Genomic DNA, 19,864 nt, shown 5'->3' on the forward strand with positions numbered 1-19,864 from the left:
TGCTCAGCTGTAAACACAATTATTCCACCACATTCAAGTTTCCTGTTCAAATTTTCCCAAGTGGAAAGCATTTATGAAATAGCATCATATCATTACCACAAGTTAAACTGAAGACTATCTTTTTTGGACACAAAGTGCAAATTACACAATACTTTTATTAAATACGCTCTCAAAGACAGTGTTATACTGATTATAAAACATTAACACATTACACTGACTTAAAACACCTTAAAATTAATATTTTTGATACAAGGCTCAAATGTCTAGTGTTCTTGATGGATGCTGTTTGAACTTGATTAACCTTTTGACGTGTTCATATAACCATGATACAAACATCACATACTGGCTCTTAGATGAAGAGGTAAGACTCAAAATAATCTGATTAGAGGTTACAGTTAACGGAACAGTCTGCCATGTGAACTATGGATAGTGGAAACTTCAAAATCCTTCAAGTGTCGTAATATTTAGTTGCTTAGGGTGGACGATGCAGAGCTCTTGCTGTCCGTCTCGGAATCTGTCTCCTCGCCGCCGCTGCCTGCTGCTCTCTGAGCTCCTGGTATGGACCTGGATGTCTCCGTCCTGCCTTGAGGCTCTGCTGTTGCTCTGATCGGACATGTCTGTGATGGCGGACTGCTTACCAACGCTGGGATGGTCTGCAGAAAGAAATGAAAACCACTGAGTGCCACAGGACGGTGTAACAATCATTCTGCACTTTTTTTCCTTTTTAACTGAGACATGTATGACCTGTGAGAGCTTTTACAACCCACCAGTGTTTCCTGGTTCCTCATCAGCTCTTCGATCTCATTGTTCCAGCCGAGCATTTCGGCAAACTTCCGCACAGTATCCTCCAGGTTTCCTAGCTCCATGTGGTCCCCTCGCCGGAGCGGGACCTTCTCAAAGGGACCCACAGCATGTCGGTTCAGGAGGAGACGTGGCACAGTGGAGCGCACCGTGTTCACCAAGCTGGCGAATGGCTCAATCTGAAACATTTTATTTAACATTTAATGTAATTTTCCTTTACACAAACAACCCGTTTTTACTATGATATCATATTAAAGTTTAATGTTTACCTGCAAAGACGTGCCCATAATGATGAGCAGGTCAGCTTTTGGGAAATCTTTAGTGTGCAGGAAATACTTCTGAGGAAGGTCTTCTCCGAAAAACACAACATCCGGTTTGACCGTTGCGGCACAAAATGTGCATATGGGGACGTTGTCATTCATTATCGCACGCTGTTAGACAAAAAACACGCAGGAAAGATTAACGTGGCATCAAGCGCATGGGATTCATATGTCATATAAAGAGGCATACGAACCTTGGCCTCCTCAGCGGGGTAAGGAGTGTAGCACAGGTGACACGAAGCAGTGGCAAAACTTCCATGAGCTTCTACGAGTTTTTCATCAGGGATGCCACACACTGAAGGTTTTCAAATATGATCACATTAGGAGCGAAACAGGAACATTAATGCAAACAATCTAAGTTTGTCCTATTTGACTTTTCTTTTATTAAAGTCAGACAATAATGAGGGGGAATAAAAATCTTACTCTAGCTTCCTCAAGACAAATCTTAACATCAGGCGTGCTGACTGAAATCCTTTACATAACAAGATATTCCACATAGTGAGGGTTCATAATTATTGTTAATTAATTGTATTTTTGGTGGGTTTTTAGGGGGATATCTAAAAGCTGTTTTTTTAAGCACAGTGTTGCAGTTTGCCCAGATGTCTCTGTTGATTTCTGCTTCTAAACTTTTAAAAAAACAAAAAAGAAACAAAAATTATAACATTGATTTTAACTGCTAAATATACTTTTAGGCCAAGGAATTCAATAATGGCAACAAAAATTAGCTTGAACCGACTATGACACAGGAGACAGGAGAACAGGCAGCCAGCTTTGGGTCCTGCAGAGCAGCTGTCACCAGTACCTTTGTTTGAATATGAACTCTCAAGATGTGCTGCTTTAGAGCAGTGGCGGACCGAGTTCTCACCTTCTTCTGCATTCAGCTACAGAAAAGATGCCATTGCAGTTGAGGGTTGTCTTAATGTTGATACACTGCTTGTAAGGAGAAAGCCAGTGTTGATGGCGTTTCTTCGATCGCTTATACAAAATCATCCACAGAGCACAGATAACATCACTTGCTGTATGGGGGAAACCTGTTTTTCCTGCACTGGATTCCTTGGCCTTAAAAAAGTAGATTTAGCTAAACTCAAATTTATTTTTTTTAGTTGCAGCCACTTTGTAAAACCCGAGATAGCCGCTATATTGACAAATCCCCCCCAAAAGGTAAATTAAATTACACATCTTCTCTGACTAATGCACTGAAGAACTCACAGATAGCCAAGTACATTGAAAAATGAAAGCTGCCAAACAGCAGTGGACAGGGAGCTCCTTCAAAGACACCTTATTCTTAAATCGTCATAACAACAACCCTTTAAAACCCATCCCTGCTGGCAGATGCTTCAATAAAAAAGGCAGCTAAATTGTCCAATCCTGTAGCTGGGTTTTTCAAAAAGCTACATTAATGGTAATGAGGCATCTCGAGCTTAAGTCAATCCACAAACCACTGGGCAGCTTCAAAACAACACTGATGCTGTAGACCAACTGTTTCTCACTCACATTTCTCCAGTCCGTCGATGTTCTGGGTGTACAATCGCAGCAGGAGGCCTTTGTGATGAAGCATGCGGATGAAGTAGTGTATGTAGTTTGGACGATGGCTGCCAGGATACAGAGCCTTAGCCAAGGAGAAGAACGGCTGCGGGTCATTGGAGAAGTAGTCGATGTTGAAAATGGCTTCTGGGTATGGGATGTTATACTTTTCCAAGTTTGCGTAAAGACCTGTTCCTGGAGTCCTGAAAAATTGGTACATTGGTACATTCTGAAACACTGATTTTCACAGTGAAAATCTGCAGATTGGTGAGGTTTTAGACACCAACCTAAAGTCTGGGATCCCACTTGCTGTGCTGATTCCTGCTCCAGCCACCACCACTACGTTCTTACAGCGGCCGAGCTTCACCAGCCGAGCCACAGATGCCAGGCCTCCCTGGGATGATGACTTAACAGCGGGCGAAGATGGAGCAGCCTGATCAGATCTTGGTGCAGAGGGCTGAGGTGCCGGCACAACATCACTTCTGGCTTTGGGAACCTTTCCTTTACTGGAGAAAAAGACAGTGTGTGCTTTACTTTGCAGCTTTTATTATTTCTTTTTACAGTCTCGTGTCACATGGACTGTGACACGAGACTGTAAAAAGAAAGTCCTAAACTCCTCATGAAGTCCGTGTGTCACGTTTGTTTCATAAAACAGCGCTGAACTTCAGTAAGCGTTTTCCGACAGTGGTGCATGTGATGCAAACACTGGCTGTGAAATCTTTCACCTGGTGGCTCAAAGAATAGAGCAGTATGTAGTAGTAATGCAGTGACTTCACAGCTAGTGAATGGTTGTCCTACATCCTGCATGTTCTACTCAAAGACCAGTCACCTCAACCAAAAGGAATCTCAAACAGATCTGTGATCTTCAGCACAAATCCAGCATCCATCAATATTGTATTACAATTATAGCTGTCTGAGAAGGCCAGCATGCCTCAGAATATTAACACATCTTTAAATGACAAAATATTTATAATTTCATCTCTGTCTCGTTTCCCAAATGTTAACCAACAGTAAAACCCACAGAATCAAACAAAAGGATTTAAACTGAGTGTAAAGAAACCAAGAATCAAGTTATTTTGGTGGGCGTGAGCTGAAGCATACCTTTAAAAATAATAATTAGTTCATAGGCAACCATTTCACTGCTAGACAAAAATACTTGATATGAACACTTCTATACATAATGATGATTTTAAAGCATATTAAGGCCACACTGCTGCAACACTTGCACTCCAATTTCTTGACCATATTATGTTTTTAAAACCTGATTATTTTTATTTTGTGCTCATAGCATAGTGACATTTCTATGTATATATTAGTGAATGAGGGCCATTGTCTTGATATTTCCTGATGTTCCTGTGGAGAAATGGCTTGAGAGAGTCAAAAGTTCTCCAAGACACTGAACATTTTCCTATTAATTAATACACTGCTGTACTGGACCTTTGTGTGATGTTAACTGGTTTGGGGTTTGTTTTTTTTTTCCCAGTCCTCTGCTTTTCTTTATACAGGATCACTGTTACATGTCCTTACCCTGTAAATAAAGCATCCTGTCCACTCACACTCATCTGACTGAGGTTCTGAGCCAATGCCGAATCAGTTTGCTTCCTCCTTTGTTTTCCATAAAGGCTCGGCCCGGAGTCCGGGGGCTCTATGTGATTGGTGTGCCTGGCCTGAGAGCTGCGGGTTATCCTGGTGACTGAAGCTTGGGAGGTCTTTTTATCCCAGCTGGACCTGGACCTGTTCATTCCAACACCTGTTGGCGAAAACAATACACAAATTAAGCTTCAGTGACTGTTCATGAGCTGTAATTGAAATTTCTTCCCTGTGTCTTATTTGTATAAGATTTGTCTGTGTACTGATAGCACAATGTACATTTTTTAAAGAGGCAATTCATAAGCTTGTTTTTTTTCCAATGCACATTTTCCTTTCAATTCACAACTTTTTCTGCTAATTAGTTATGAATGTGTATTCTCTGATTTTCCCTCCTTGTCCTCCCATATTTAAAAAGCTGTTACACTCAAATCATCGGGGCATCCTTTTCTCTTCAGTTCCTCTACACACCGAGAAGCTGAAATGTTTTAAAACTGTCAACTCTTGAACAAAAGGTAATGACTGCAATATATTTACCCCCCCAGCAGCTATGCCAATACAACCCACAGCTGTGGCAGCTTTACTGTTCAGTCAAAGCAGAGAGAGGAGCTGCGAGGTGGGGGGTGAGAGTTAAAAAGAGGGGGAGCAGAGGTGAAAGAGAAGCGTAGGTTGACTGTGTGTCAACAAACCCAGCTGGGAGAGAAAAGAGGATGCCCCCTAACAGCCCCCACAAATGGGCAGACAGGGGTGAGGGGTGGGGGTGTTCAGAGATAAATGATACAGAGGCAGGATTCAATAAAAGGTAGCAGAGGAGAAGGGAGGAGGGGGCTTCTCCTCCAAGCTATTCTAGGGCTTCAAAGAACTTCCACGAGGAATGACCACAGAGAGGTTGTGAACAAGAAAACAAAAGACATACAACCCATAAAACAAGTCCATTTCAGAAAGCGATGGGAGCAACAGGGAGATACGATGCACCCTCCTCCAGAAGCTCTTTATCACCCTCCAGAGGTGAGAGGAGAAGAGACACCTCTGCAGGACACTACTTTGCTAAAACTACAAAAATAAATAAATAAAAAAAAATTAGCATTTAAAGGCTTGAAGCAAAAAATAAAAATTTAAAAAAAAAAAAAAAAAAAAAAAAAAAATGCAACTTTTTTTCCTCTTAAAATAATGCATTAGTGATAAAGAACATGTTAAAGTTCACATTCATCAACCTGCTTTATATTTTAGACACATTCTTTCCCTCCATAAAAGACTGAAACTCCCACATTACCTAAAGAACTATTAAAAACAGCAGGAGGCCGAGGGTCTTGGCTTTGTCTGGCCCCCTCTCAAAAAGACACTGCTGAGTACAGGCAATATATCACCAGCCCAATTATTAAGATCTCGCACAGACCGTGTTGTGTTGCAGCACTCAACTCAACAACGTGATATTAACTCTTGTAGCAGAATCACATCTGGAGATGCTGCACAAACTGCTGTAGTGAACCTTAAGTTTAGCAAATGACTCTGACCTCTAAACTTCAGAAACAACTCTGCCACAAAAGGTCCACAAAGTCATTTATTATGACATCAAACTGACTTTGACTTAAAAGTTGATTTTAATTTTTTTTCCAATCTAGAGAAAAGTCTAAAAGTTCCACAGATGCTGTTATCACTCTTTAATGACAAATAAATCCCTGAATAAATGACAAAAGGCTTAAAACGGATTTGAGTGCCCCCTTCTCTTTGCTTGGCCTTTCACTCTGCTTGTTCTCGCTCTCCCTAGTTGAAAATCTGAGCCCAGAGAGTCCCACTACCAGACCACCAGGCCTGTAGCTGCTCATATGAGGGTTACAGTCATCTAATTAGGGATGAGGACACCTCACTGATCACCACGAAACCCCCCCCTAAAAGAAAGTTAGGCTGATTGATAATCCTTTTAACATATAAGAGACTGAGAGCAAAGGCCAAATGACAACCAAGAAGTTTGTATAAAGGGAACAAAGGCAACAGCATCCCCACGACATTTACTGATCAGTAGGTAAACAAGTTCTACCTAAATACCGTGTTAAAAGCAACACAAATAGAGATAAATCAAAGGAATAGTAGAGTAATTTATATTTTAAAAATAAAAAACAGCAAACATTTCCACAAGGAACAGGATTAAGAGTGTTAGTTTCGTGTTTAGTTTTGACATTCACAGTGCAATAATGTTAAAGCTGCTTAGGTATGTTTTTATGATTACATCATCGTAATGGTGCTGCAGTTTATCCATTTTCTGTGAGCGGTGCAACTGAAACTTCAAAGAAAGGCTCAGCTGTGTCTTTGATTAAATTTAGGTATGTTTAATGAGGGGCTTCCCCCTGCAGCCCCGGCATTTAACCCTCCACTTGCAGCAGAGTTGACAACTGCCGACTCTGAACTCTGCCCCCTCCCCATGCAGGCACAGCAGCCTGGTCTCCATAGAAACCACTTCATTACTTAATTGGAGAGGCAGCAGCTATATGTCCTCCCACCCCACCTGCTCACTAATGACATATCACTCTATGTAGCATCTTTGTTGGACTCTCAATTGACACAAAGCAGCAAGTCCTAATTTGTGCTGCTATATTGTTTGCATGCAGAGAGGAAGGTGGGCGGTGGAGAGCTAAATTTGCCCAGCAGGTCGATGGCTGAATAATGACTCTTGCCTCGCTGCTCCTCTGAAGACTCACTCGCCTTAAATTAAGAACCAATGAGCTATCGATACAAGCTTATAGCTTGTACTGAACAACCTACATCACTTTAAAATTCAAATGACATTATTTTCACACTGAGAATAGTGAAGCTTAGTAATAAGAAACACTTTCTAATTAAACAGTTTAATTCTACATTATTTTCACTCCATATGAAAAAAAATAATTTCAATAATTTGAAATATGTCCAAAAATGTTTGAAAAGCAAAGTGTGGTCACTTGAAGGTGAATCTATGAAAATCCCAAAGATAACACAATTTGACAGACATAAAATGTTCTTTTTTTTTTACCAACAAGGTGAGTCACAACAGGAAACCGGATAAGTGAAGGACCAGAGAAGAAGTGGCTAGAATAAACATGATATACAAGAGTTAAACAGCATCTGAAAGCTGTGTCTTTAAGAAATAGGGAAAAAGAAAAATCCAGGACCTGAGATGTACATCTCTCACCTTAGTTGATTCATCTACTGTTCACTGAAGTCTCACCAGAAATATTCTCAGAAAGGATGGCTGTCTAGAATCTATTCTTAAGGAAGGGAAACAGGGAGAAAACGCTGAGGTAGCCAAATTACACAAGAACTGCACTGAAAATCAGTGGCAACAGGTCTTACGCCATGATTAATGCAAATTTGAAATTTCTGATTAAAATTGTCGTCAATATGTTTGAAGAACCTAAAGAGAGAGGTACAACTGTGTGTCTACAGTCATCTGTAAAACATGGTGGAGGCTCTGTTAGTGCTGTGTTACACACAGTGAGGGTACACTGTCACCTGCTGGCACTTCTCAAGCATTACACATAAAATTTTAGTAAACAAACTAACCACAAACTAGGACTGTGCAAGCACCAAATTTCTATCTCAGTTAGAAATTTGGCTTCAGTTAATTATTAAAAACAAAACAATGCAAAAACAGTGACAAAAATAACCAAGATTCTTGCCATAATAGAGAAGCCCAACCATAAAAATGAATGAAGAAACAGTGGTTGTGGATAAATGTTAGACCCCCAAGTAAAGGCGGACACATATGGCACCAACAACATAGGGATAATTTCAGCTACACTGTGGTAAGTGCATTGCATTGACTACAAACCTCTGTATTCTCCAAACTATATCAGTAGAAACTGATATAGTTTGTACCAGTGGGCTGGTTTGGATCTGCTGTGGTTTTATACATTTAAACAATTTTAGGGTGCAGACTAACACCTGTACCAAGTGCAAACATTACTGGGTTTTTTTTGTTTGTTTGTTTTTTAATAATTCACTGGAGAAAACAAACAAAAAAAAAATAAAGCACTTTGGGTAAACAGTCAAGGGTCATATGAGCATCACTTTCCCCTACAATTAGATATACATGAATCTGTTCTGTGTCTAAATCATTTCTAGCAGTCACATTTTTAACTCCTGGCTATGAAAACACTGATGTTTATGTGTTTTATAGAATAGTTTGGTGATATCACAATGATCCAACAACTTTAAATTCTGAGGAAGTTCTCCTGGCCCAGGGGTGGGCAACTCCAGGACATTTGTTGTGATTTGGCACTATATAAATAAAATTGAATTGAATTGAATTGAATTGAATTGAGGGCCGGTGTCCCTGCAGGTTTTAGATGTGTCCTTGATCCAACACAGCTGAGGCCTGGAATTGCCCACCCCTGTCCTAGTCCATGAATGCAAAGGATCCACTGATCCAGACACCCTTCTGTGTGTTTTTATTTCTTTATTTCAAAGCCCAAATACTTGTAAGTGTTAAAATGACTATATTAGATATTTACTTTTGAAACACAGAAAATGGGTGTACAAGATGAGCCTGGTGTCAAAAATGATATGATCCTTGAAAATTGACCCAGAAATATGTTTTTAAACATTTAACAGAAAAATTCCAGTCCCAATTTGTTTATGAAACATATTAAAAATAACAAAGTTGACCAAAGTGTTGCACATAAAACTGATAGTTACACAATAAAGTAAGATGCACCACGCACACATGCCCACACTTATCAGTAATTAACACAAAAATGCAAGAGACAATACATCAGCTTAAATATCTAAGCTTTCACGCAGACTTTAAAGTCAAAGAATAAACATGAGTTTGAAGGCATACTAAATGTCTAAGGTGGGAGCCAGTTTAACATGAGGTGGGAAGCAACTTATTCAACAATTTAGGGACTATAGCTGAGAAAGTTCGACTTCCCCTCCCTGTTCTTAAGGCTAGTGTTTGTAGCTGGTTAGCAGATCTTAGGGCCCTTGGAGGCACATAAGGTGTTAAGAGATAAGCAATATATGGTGGGTTCAACGCAAAAAATAAATCTTAAAATCAATCCTAAGATGCAGGGGAAGCTACTGAAGAGAGGCCAGATCAGAGGAATATGTTGCATCTTATGTTTTCTGTTAAGAAGGTGAATAGCAGCATTTTGAACCAACTAAAGGTGTGAAAGGTAGGCCTGATTTACACCAACAACAGTTGAGCTGTAATAAAAGCACATATAACATCCAGGGTGCCAATGCTTAATTCTGTTTCTCTGTCACAGGTGTTGATTTGCTTTTTCTGGATAAACCCCGATGTATTTTGAATGCTTGTATCTCAGAAAATCTTTACACAGTCACTAAAATGATGGGGGAGACATGTTAGTGTGAAACTTTCCACATTTGGGAAGCAGACATCTAGATAGGCCTACCACTTTCTCAGAGAGGAAAATCAGCCCTTTCTTCGACTTAGCACAAGTGCAAACTACGTCAGATCACACTGAAAATGTGGGGTTTTAATTCACTTGAAGGGCCCATGGACTCGTTTCATAAAACTGTATGTGGATCCATTAAGTAAAAAAAAAAAAAAGAAAAAAAAAAAAGCTTTCCCTAAAATCAATTTGACGTCATTTCGCTTTATTCTGCAGGAAACCATGGGAATTGATATTAAAAGATGGAAGTGCAGTGGTAACACTAACAATAATGCCACTGAAAGGTTATACGAGGGCTTCATTTCATTTGCATGTCATTAGCTACCTGTGTCTTTCCAGACGGCAGAGGTTCTGAATGACGAGCAGACGACGACGACACACTGCAGACTTTTGTTGAGCCACTCGTGATGTTTTACATCCAAAAATATAAACAAAAACTTTCGAGCTTCCCGTAAAATGTTAAAGTGTAGCCCTCCAGCTGCGGCAGCCAAACAAACAGCTGTTTAAACTGTATTAAGGGTGTCTCCTTCTTCTCAAAGCCATACAGTGAGGTTGCACGCAGCCTGAACGGGAAGTTTTTACAGAGCGAGCTGTCACTCTGCTGCCGTTTCCGGGTACTAAATTACTATGTACGAATACAGGCGGGAAACTGAACAGGAGTCACGTGACACCACGTTTCCGGTAAAGTCCTATTCAAATTAATAGTAGGTCTAAAAGTCACCCAGCGATACATTTTGGATGTTCAAAGAGGTGTTTGTAATCTTTTTGGAGGCTGTAGCTTGATTTGCTGATATCATACAGAGAGATGTTTCCTTTATTTAGCCTGTGCTCACAAACATGTGACAAGACCAGTAAAGACACAAGCAAAAAATAAAACTTGGCCCTGATTAAACCCCCACATTATAGTACTGTAATAGTTAAAAGGAATAAAAACAAAACTATAAATTAATTTAAAAAATGAACCAAAACTAAACATTTTGTAAATATAAAAACTATCATGATTGACTACAACAGTAGTTTCTCTTTGCCAACATAGAAAGGCTGTGTTTGACAGCACTCATTGGATTGATCGATACGCAGAAAAATGGGAAAGTCCAAGGAACTCAATTAAGATCTAAGAAGGAGAATTATAGATTTATACAAGTTGGGAAAGTCTCTTGGAGCCATTTCTAAATAGATTACAAGATCATTAATTCAAGATCAACAATTCAAACATCTTGTTCTGGCAAGACAAGGTAAGATATTCAGATCTGTCATCTGTTTGTAATGTCTGGAAAAGAGCCAAACTGTTACCCTCAGACGACAGGAAAAGTTTAGGAACAACCCAGCAGCCACCAAGGTTCAAACCTGCCATAACCTGGAAACTGCTGAAACATCAATGTCCTCTGCCCACAATTAAGCGAATTTTGCATCTTATGGAACAAGAGTGTGTCAGTCAAGAAACAATCCCCTGCTCTAGAATCAACATCTTCAAGCTTGACTGAAATTTACAGCTGTCCATGCTGTCCAGCTGTCCTCTGAAGAAAAGTTTTATGGTCAGACAAGGAAACATCTGAGCTATTTGGCCACAATGACAAGAGGAATGTTTAGTGGAGTAAAGGTGAGGCTTTTAAATCTGCAAAGTCTGTACCAGCTGTCAAGCATAGTGGTGGTAGCATGTTGTTTGCAGCTGTTTTGCTACCAGGGGTACTGGTACATTACAGAAAATGGACAGAATAATAAAGGAGAACTCCCTTTAAATTCTTCAAGTTTACCTCAAATCAACAGCTAGATAGTTGAAACTTGGACAAAATTGGGTGTTTCAAATGGACAATGATCACAAAGACATATCAAAGCTGGTTTTGGAGTGGAAAATGCAGGCAAACATTAAGCTGCTATAAACGTCTTTCCAAACCTTTCCAAACCATAACTCTATTGAAAATGTGCAGACTACACCTGAAAGTTAGGTCCATGTATCAAACCAACAAATTTCAATTAACTCTACCAAACGTGAAATGAAGAGTGGACAAATATCCAACGGAAGCTGTAACCAAAGCTTTTTGATGGCTACCAAAAGCATCTGGTCAAGGTGCAACTTGCTAAAGGAGATTTAACCAAGTATTAGTGAAGATCTATGAATATGCAAGCCTGTATGTGTACTTTTGACCGAGTGTGGATTAGACTACTCCAGAGGTAGGCAACTCCAGGTCTCGAGTCCTGCAGGTTTTAGATGTGTCCTTAATCCAACACAGCTGATTCAAATGGCTAAATTACCTCCCCAAAATGTCTTGACATTCTCCAGAGGCCTGGGAATGAACATTTGATTCAGGTGTGTTGAAACGAGGTGATGTCGGCCTGGAGTTGCCTACCCCTGGACTACTCTTATCTTAATGTTGTGATAAATGTTTGGATAACTTTCACAAACTCTGTGACAAGATTTAAAATACAGGACCTATACCCTTATTCACTTCAGTTCGGTTGATACTAAGTTTAGTGTATATTTCTAAAATTAATAGCTTATTATCATATTTCATACCACGTTTCACCTTTATGCCTTTACGCATAGAGGTTGCATTTGTTTTCAGGTGAGACGTGACCATCCATTTAAGACAGACGATCTCTGGTAAAGCTAAAGATGTACGTCACTTCCGCCTCAAAGGGAGGAGGCGGTCTCGATGTATTTATGTCCGTGTCCCATCCCACCAAAGTCTGGTTGTGTTTTGAGGCTGCGTATTATTTAAACCAATTGTTTCTATTACATGTAAATGTATATTTCGAAATACGGTGTTCCCAATCATATCCAAAATAAAAACATTTTTTAAATGTAAAAACAACCCCCTGTACACTTCTTAACCGTTTAGATATAATCGGAAAACACTATTTAGGTTCTTAAACGTAAGGGCCTCACTGCATTATGAAATTATGCTAATTAATTTCGGAAACATGTCAAAAAGTGGACTAAAATTATAAACAGGAACAGTCTAATTTTAGATCCAGTACTTGTGAGCCGTGTGTTTTTCTCACACGGAGCAGCAGCTGGGGATCCATCTGCAAACAGCGCGTAACTCTGTGTTTTTTATGGGTGGAGACTGAGGTCCTCCTCCTCCACCTCCTCCTCCAAAAAGAGACAGACAACACAAGCCCGCTTCGCCATCAGTAGCTTCATTGTTGAGGATTTTGGTCCTTTTTAGAAATAACTGTGGTCATTTTTTAAAAGAACACAGCCTTCCCCAAAAGTGGGTCGCTCTCTTTGCTAGCTGTACGCTCGCGCAAGGTAAGTGTTGGGTTAGCTGTTTGGGATTCAGTTTGTTTGATGACAGTCAGCCATGAAAACTTCAGCAGAAGCACGAGCGTCACTTTTGAAAAGAAAAAAGGAAAAGAAAAACACCTCAGCCATATTTTCTTAAAACAACTCCCGAGCAAAAACACCGTAGACCCTTACTTTATACGGGACGGCTAGTTTAGAAATGACGACGCACTGTCGACTATTAGCGGGGGAAAGCTGCTAAAAGTGGCGTTTCCCTGCGGAGAGATGTGACGTTTGAGCTAGAAAATTCTACAAAATAACGTTAATCAGCGCGTGGCGTTCAGGCTCCGCGTATAAGTCACACAACTATGACGGTTATAAATGTTAGTAATACAAGTTAGCGTACTCTTCGAGTACTGACTGGAAGTTACTGTCGCGTTTTGCACGTAGAGCTCGATCTGTTTGAACCCTACACAGAGTTGTTTCTACGACAGCTTTCTACTGTTATCCGGCGTTATGTTTACAACCCATTTAAAGAAGATGTTTTTTGAGCAGGTTTTTATAAGTTCTTAATGGTCTGTTTTTGAAATGGCCCTTTATTTATTATGTTTGTTGTTTTGGCCAACGTCTGTTCTGAAATAGGCTTGTGCAGACATGAAAATGCTTTAAATAGTTGTGCACAAATTAATGATTGCGCACTAACGAATTCAACAATAGAACTGGAGTGATTTGGAGTGAAGGTGTACACAGTTCATATTTTATCTCGTTGTGCTTTTTTTTTTTTTTAACCTGCTCTGCGAGAAACACCTGAACAGGTCCACCTTGTTTTAAGGAGACGAAGAACGCCCAAAGCAAGCTCCTTTATTTTCTGTACACATTGTGCATCCAGCAGCCCAGTTATTTACAGTGACGTTGTAAGTTAAAGCTCTGTAGGCTGTCTTACATTCATACATATTTTATTTGGAAGAAAGGCTTTCAGTAAGCTCAAAACATTGTCACAGACGTCAAAACTTACACCAACGTGTTTGTGGTGGAGCAGTTTTGCACTATGTACTTTGTTGTTCATAATGTTAAGGACATAAACTGAAAATACAGCAACTTATCACATTCAGCATTACAGCTAAACGTGCTTCAACATGCACGGAAACACTTCAGTCAGTAAGAAGATAACTTTCAATAGTTTCAGTGGGATTTTTAAGTTAAGGCAGTCTCTGTTTAGCTGTAGTTCAGTACACTTCATATCTGCGTTGCTGTGTGACATGTTGGTAATTGTGTCACTTATTTTCCCAGAGAGATGAGTCAGGCAGAGCAGGCGCCTTCGGACATGCCTGCATGCCATGAAGATGAGCCAGCAGCTGCAGGTAAGTATAGCGGGACACCTCCTTTGACGTATGCTAACACGTCTTTTAAGCTTAGCATAGTAGCCCACTGTTTGGTTAAAGATGTACATGTGGGGGAAATTATATGTAATTAGGACTCTTTTTGCCACAGTGATTAGCTGTTTCTCCAGGAATCAGCTATTAAGGGCACTGTAATTTTATTAAAATTTGATTAGCGGGTGTTCACAGGGTAGCCTGTATACAACAAAGAGATTTTAACTGCTCTGTTTGAAATCCTCATGTCATTTTGCTCCAGTTTGTCAAAACTGGGAAATGTTATAATTAAATATCCTGTATGAAGGGGGAAAGTCGTAATTGCTGTTCCACACCGCCAACATGTTTTCTATAATAGCATTGCTGTACTGTGCAACAGTGTGGTCTACATTTATACTCTTGTTGGTGCGTCACCATTACTCTGCCAAAGTCCAACTCTTTGTATTGGACTTTTATCTAATAAATCTTGAACAGCGGTTACTTTTACAGAAACACAGGTAGGGCTGTGCCATATCATTGATATTGTTGGCAATAACAGTGGTACAAATTTTTAAAATAGATAAAAATATCATGTTACGATATATTTTCTATGTTTCTTGGTACTCGCAAAGAGACTAGACAGGAATGCGTGAGAGCAAGAGCTTCCTTTTAGCCTCCAGTGACAATTTAGTACCTATGAAGGGAGGTACTCCAACTGCCTCTAAAATGTCACAGTACTTTGCAAAATATGGAAGAAAGAAGTTTCTGCTAAAGCTGGCAACAACAAACTTGTTTCACCACTTGAGGCAAAAACACACCGTTGAGTTCAGCCAGGTTATGAAAGAGGAGATGCTAACACCTGTGGATGTGTGACCCAAATGTCAACATATGACTCCACTGAGCCTTGCTAGTTGCACTTCATATGACAGGAAAAGCAATCAGTAGATGGAAATTACTGATGTTGTTACATGGTGAAATAGCAGGTTTTGAAACAGCTGGTTCATCCCACATATAGAAAATACTTCAGTTTTCATTTATTTTTTTTATCATGTGACAGTTTTGTGCAGGTCCTAAAGAGTTATAAGGTTACATTACTTTAGTATTTGTTTGTTATTATTAGCTATTTGCTTTGAATTTCCAGTGAAAAGCACAACCTAGGCTAATTTTGGGCTAAAATTTGTCTTCTGCTCTGTCACTGAATACAATGTCGTGTCACTGCTATAGTGCTGCTGCTGCTGCTTGTGCCAACTTGTTTCAGTAGATTTACATTTTAAATTAGGAAGTGTGTCATTAACTATAATAGCTCGTTGGAAAAGAAGAATGGAAAATGCCTTTTATTTACTTACACTTATAAATTCTGCTGGATGTAAGCATCAGTAAAATGTTCACCTTTCTTTTTTAAAAATTTCATCAGAAATTTTATTGCAATTTTTACCCCAAGTAGGACTGGTAGAATGGAACTGTTATACTCTTAACTGAGCACTCAAGGCACTTTTTACTGAAAGACACACACACACACACACACTTATACTGCATTTTTTGTCACATGCCTTCAAGAGCTTTTGTAACAGTCACACACGTGCAAGCGCACGCACGCAAAGACATGCACAAACACACGCACAGAGACTCCAGCAGATGCATTGGGGCAATTTGGGGCTCAGTTTCTTGCCCAGGGCCACATCAGCATATGGACTGGAGGAACTGGGGATCAAGCTAGCTTCCAGTTGGTGGATAACCTGCTTTATCTCCTGAGCCCCAACCACCAGTTACAATATCATTATGGCTGTTGATTAGATTGTAATTTGAAGGTTTCAGCCTGGGTTCTGGGACATCTTGATTAAATGATTATATATTTAAATAAACAAAAATACAAAAATTAATCATTAATAAACATGATAGTTTTAATTTTATATATATAGAACCAAATTACGAGCAGTCACCTCAAGGCGCTTTATATTTTTAGGCAGAGGAATCTACAGTAATACAGGAAAAACCCCAGCAATCAAATGACCTCCTCTGAGCAGACACTTGACAACAGTGGGACGGAAAAACTCACTTTTAAGAGGAAGAAACCCCTTCCTCAGCCATCTGGTGCAATTTAGGGCTGCCACGATTAGTCGACTAGTCACGATTACCTCGACTATCAAAATTGTCGACGATTGATTTAATAGTCGACGCGACATTTGAAGCTTTGTAAGATCACAAAAGACGCAGGAATAAGTAGTAGGATTTAAGAGTGTAATAACGGACTGAAACAGAAGATGGCAGCACTGCATGTACAAGGATGCCAGCTGCCGTTAAACCCCGAAGAAGAAGAAGTAGCAGCTCTGTCCCAGAATTCATAGCGCAGCCCAGCTCAGTTTCCAACAATGGCAGCAGCTACTTAGTTTTAATATTACTCTTATTATTCTTTCTGGGTTACAAGATAAACGTTTAACATATTTTCAAGCGAGAATGTAACTTTGTAAACCTCAAATATCTGCTCAGTTTATCAAGACACCACATATTTTCAAAAGCGTTCCGACGTTTTCGGAGACATCTGTTACCCACTAGCTCGATAGCTAGCCGGGGGCAAGGCTCTCTAGAGCCCGTGAGAACACCGGACACTCGGCAAATCGTTTTCGAAACCCACCGCTGTCTTTCACTACTCAGGTTAAACATACATAAGTCACTTAGATAACTTAAAAATGTTATTGTTTGGCTTTTTTTAGTATTTTATTTGTTCCTGAGATTAAAGTTATAGTTTTTACACAGCTGAATAAACGTCAAGCAGACAACCTGTTATCAAAAGTGTGAGACACTCGAGAATATACTCCGGTGTCCTGTTATATTTTAGATAGCAAGGAGTTTATTAAACTTCACTGAAACAATCTGCAAATTTCATAAAAATTTAATAAACTATCATCTTGTCTTTATTTTTAATTAGCACATACCTTAAACACTTAAAGCTGTAAGCTAATGATAGTTATATAAGAGCAGATGCATGCTGGTGCAATAAGCTGTAGGTTTTACGTCCAATGGATGCATGATCTGATTATTCGACCAATCGGTGACTAGTCGACTATCAAAATAATCGTTTGTGGCAGCCCTAGTGCAATTATGTCACAAATAATTTAGATTTATATGTGAAGCAAGAATTGTTGCTGTGGGTGAAGTGTTATTTTGTGTAATATAGTTCAGGATGGCTCAGAGGATTTTAAAAAAAAAAAAGTAAGATGGTATTTTTGATGTTTCTAATCAGACAACAAGGACCATCCAGTGGCTCAGCCGGGCATGTTCGGCAGATTGGCGGGGGGCTTATACGGTGCCACCAAGGGAGCTTTGGGAGCAACAGTAGGCGGTGTGACCTGGATAGGAGGAAAGGGTCTGGACCTCACCAAAACTGCTGTCACCTCCGTAGTCGCCGTGCCTGTGATGGGAGTAGGACTGGTTAAAGGGGGAGTGTGTGCTGTCGCTGGAGGAGTGACTGCTGTCGGCTCTGCAGTAGCCAGCAAAGTTCCTATAGGGGGAGGCAAAAAGAAGGACAAGTCTGACTGATGCAGAGACGCTCAGTTGAGTGGTAACGCTCGCACGGCGTTTCACCTGATTCAGCACTATTGAGCAGGAAAAGAGCAACGTGGGACTCAGAAGTTCAGTGTGCACGTTTTGCTGTTGGTTTTGTTTTGTTTAGTTTCATGTGTGTGTTTGTTGGTAAAACCTACATCCATAAAATTAAATGGCTTTTTTTGTATAGAGCGGCATAATAAACACTCCACTGCTGCTGTTAAATGCAAACACCAGACCTTTCGCCTGTGCCAATAAAATGTTCGTATGATGTTCAGTGATGGTCCGCTACACTGCTTCCATTAGTAACTTTTGTACGGGAGGAAAACCAGCACTTATGAAGTCAAATTTACTTGCAAGACAATCAGCGATCTGTGATTATGTGTTTATTCATATTTTACTGTTAACTGGCAAACACTGTTACTTTATGTGGAAATTCTTAGTGTGTCATTTTCCTTCATGTCCTTTCATTTAATCAGTTGTTCACAAATCAGAAGATATGTCTAATCAAAGATATATCAGACCTGTAAAAGTCATTGCTGGTTGTTGATATTTCATTGGTGGGTTTTTGACCGATGTCTCTTTTTTTTCTGTATTTTTCAGCTTAGTGAAATGTTTTGTGCTGTCATACCGATCCTGATTTATTATAATAAATACAGCATTACAGTCTAAAATTCAGAGCTTGTTAATTGCAATGAAACCTTTTCCTGTTTCATACATTCACTACTTCTGTTATCTAAACATTTTTCCACACGCTGTCTGCAGTCCAGTAAAGTTTTCATCAGTGCTTTGTTTGTTTTTTGTTTGTTACTTTGTTTACTGCTGTGTGGTAAAAAGCTGACAGCTGGATTTCTTGGAATTACATTCTCAGTTTCAAGTGTACATTTTAAGCTGAAAACCTGTGAAAGTGCATACCTTTGAGCTCCAGTTAAGTAGCTTTCAGGCTTTGTATCATGGAGAACTGATGTTCCACAGCTTTTGTATGATCAGTGTTACAGATTGTTAGAAGCCTTTTCAAACATGGCAAATATATACTTAGGAATTTTTTTGTAATAAAATATCTGAAAGTCATTTGTTTTCTGTTTCCTCTGTTACTAAATAAGCTTTAATATATGTAAGACCAAATTATTGCATTTACTAGCGTTACACTATTAATACATTTGTGATTTAAATTCAGAACTGCACCAACATCTCTGAACATTCATCAATATATTTTGTAAAATTCATGTCACGGTTTAAAGCAGCCTTAGTCGTCCTTCATGTTTTTGTTGTACTTTACTAATGTTACTTTAAATAGGGGGCTTTAACATTTATTTTATTTTTCTTCTACCAGTATTTGTTCATGTTTTTTTTTTTAAGCACACTGAAAAGGCACAATTTTTACTATTTATTTATTTATTTTTCAGTTTATAACATACACTTCAGTAACTATACTTTGCTAGTATTGGGTTGGTCCCACTGTTGTCATCAGAACTGCTGTTTCATAAGGTAAATTCAATGAGGTGCTGAAAATTACTCATGATTAAATAAAATTGCTCATACAACATGACGGAGTTACTGCTGATTTGTCAGCTGCACATACAGGTGTGACAGTCTCCCATTCAACCACATCCAAAAGGTGCTTTACTGGATTGAGCACCTTAGAATCTCTCACCTTATTATCTTATCCTACTGGCATCTGAATGTTACAGCCGAAATCAAATCCCTCTCTCCATCATTTTTCCATGTAGTCACTGGATTTTTCCAACCATTTTCTGTAAACCTGAGAGATGTTTGTGTCCAGTAGGTCAGCAGTTTCTGAAATACTCTGACGAGCGTGTTTAGAACCATCAACTATGCCACATTCGAAGTTTCTTAAATAATCTGTCTTCATTGAGCTGATCAGTTTGAACTTTAGCAGACCACCTTGACCACTTGCACCTGCCTAAATGCATTGGGTGGCTGTCATGCCATTGGCTGATTAGATTTTTTCATTAGCGAGTAGTTAAACAGGTATACCTCACAAAGTGGCTGGTGAGTGTGCATTACGCTAATCTGTCTGAAGAGTTTAAACTTTCTGCACAAATTTCACCTTAGTTTATAATTTGGAACATAAATTACGTTGCAAATTTATTTAATTTC

General features: G+C 39.4%; 2 protein-coding genes across 4 annotated transcripts; one reads left to right on the forward strand and one right to left on the reverse strand.

The window, feature by feature from the left end:
• Positions 1-135: 135 nt before the first annotated feature.
• On the reverse strand, positions 136-13,160 carry si:dkey-103i16.6 (SIRT1 domain-containing protein). Of its 3 annotated transcripts, none has more exons than XM_006789524.3 (8): positions 13,044-13,160; positions 4,173-4,395; positions 2,933-3,151; positions 2,616-2,848; positions 1,316-1,416; positions 1,071-1,232; positions 768-980; positions 136-653 (listed from the first exon to the last, which is right to left on the reverse strand). In XM_006789524.3, the coding sequence occupies exons 2-8, from the start codon at positions 4,385-4,387 to the stop codon at positions 465-467; spliced, it is 1,332 nt and encodes a 443-aa protein (XP_006789587.2). In that variant the 5' UTR covers positions 4,388-4,395; positions 13,044-13,160; the 3' UTR covers positions 136-464. The 3 variants fall into 3 exon arrangements, with proteins under 3 accessions (XP_006789587.2, XP_006789585.2, XP_006789584.2); XM_006789522.3 differs by having other exon boundaries at positions 12,626-13,160; XM_006789521.2 differs by lacking the exon at positions 13,044-13,160 and adding an exon at positions 9,948-10,229.
• Positions 12,618-18,920, forward strand: tmem263 (transmembrane protein 263). Its single transcript, XM_006789525.3, has 3 exons — positions 12,618-12,875; positions 14,139-14,209; positions 17,442-18,920. Exons 2-3 carry the CDS (start codon positions 14,143-14,145, stop codon positions 17,735-17,737), a joined length of 363 nt encoding a protein of 120 aa, XP_006789588.1. The 5' UTR covers positions 12,618-12,875; positions 14,139-14,142; the 3' UTR covers positions 17,738-18,920.
• Positions 18,921-19,864: the final 944 nt, after the last annotated feature.

This window comes from Neolamprologus brichardi, chromosome 7 (genome assembly GCF_056152115.1).
Source record: "Neolamprologus brichardi isolate AB-2024 chromosome 7, ASM5615211v1, whole genome shotgun sequence".
NCBI classification, from domain to species: Eukaryota; Metazoa; Chordata; class Actinopteri; order Cichliformes; family Cichlidae; genus Neolamprologus; species Neolamprologus brichardi.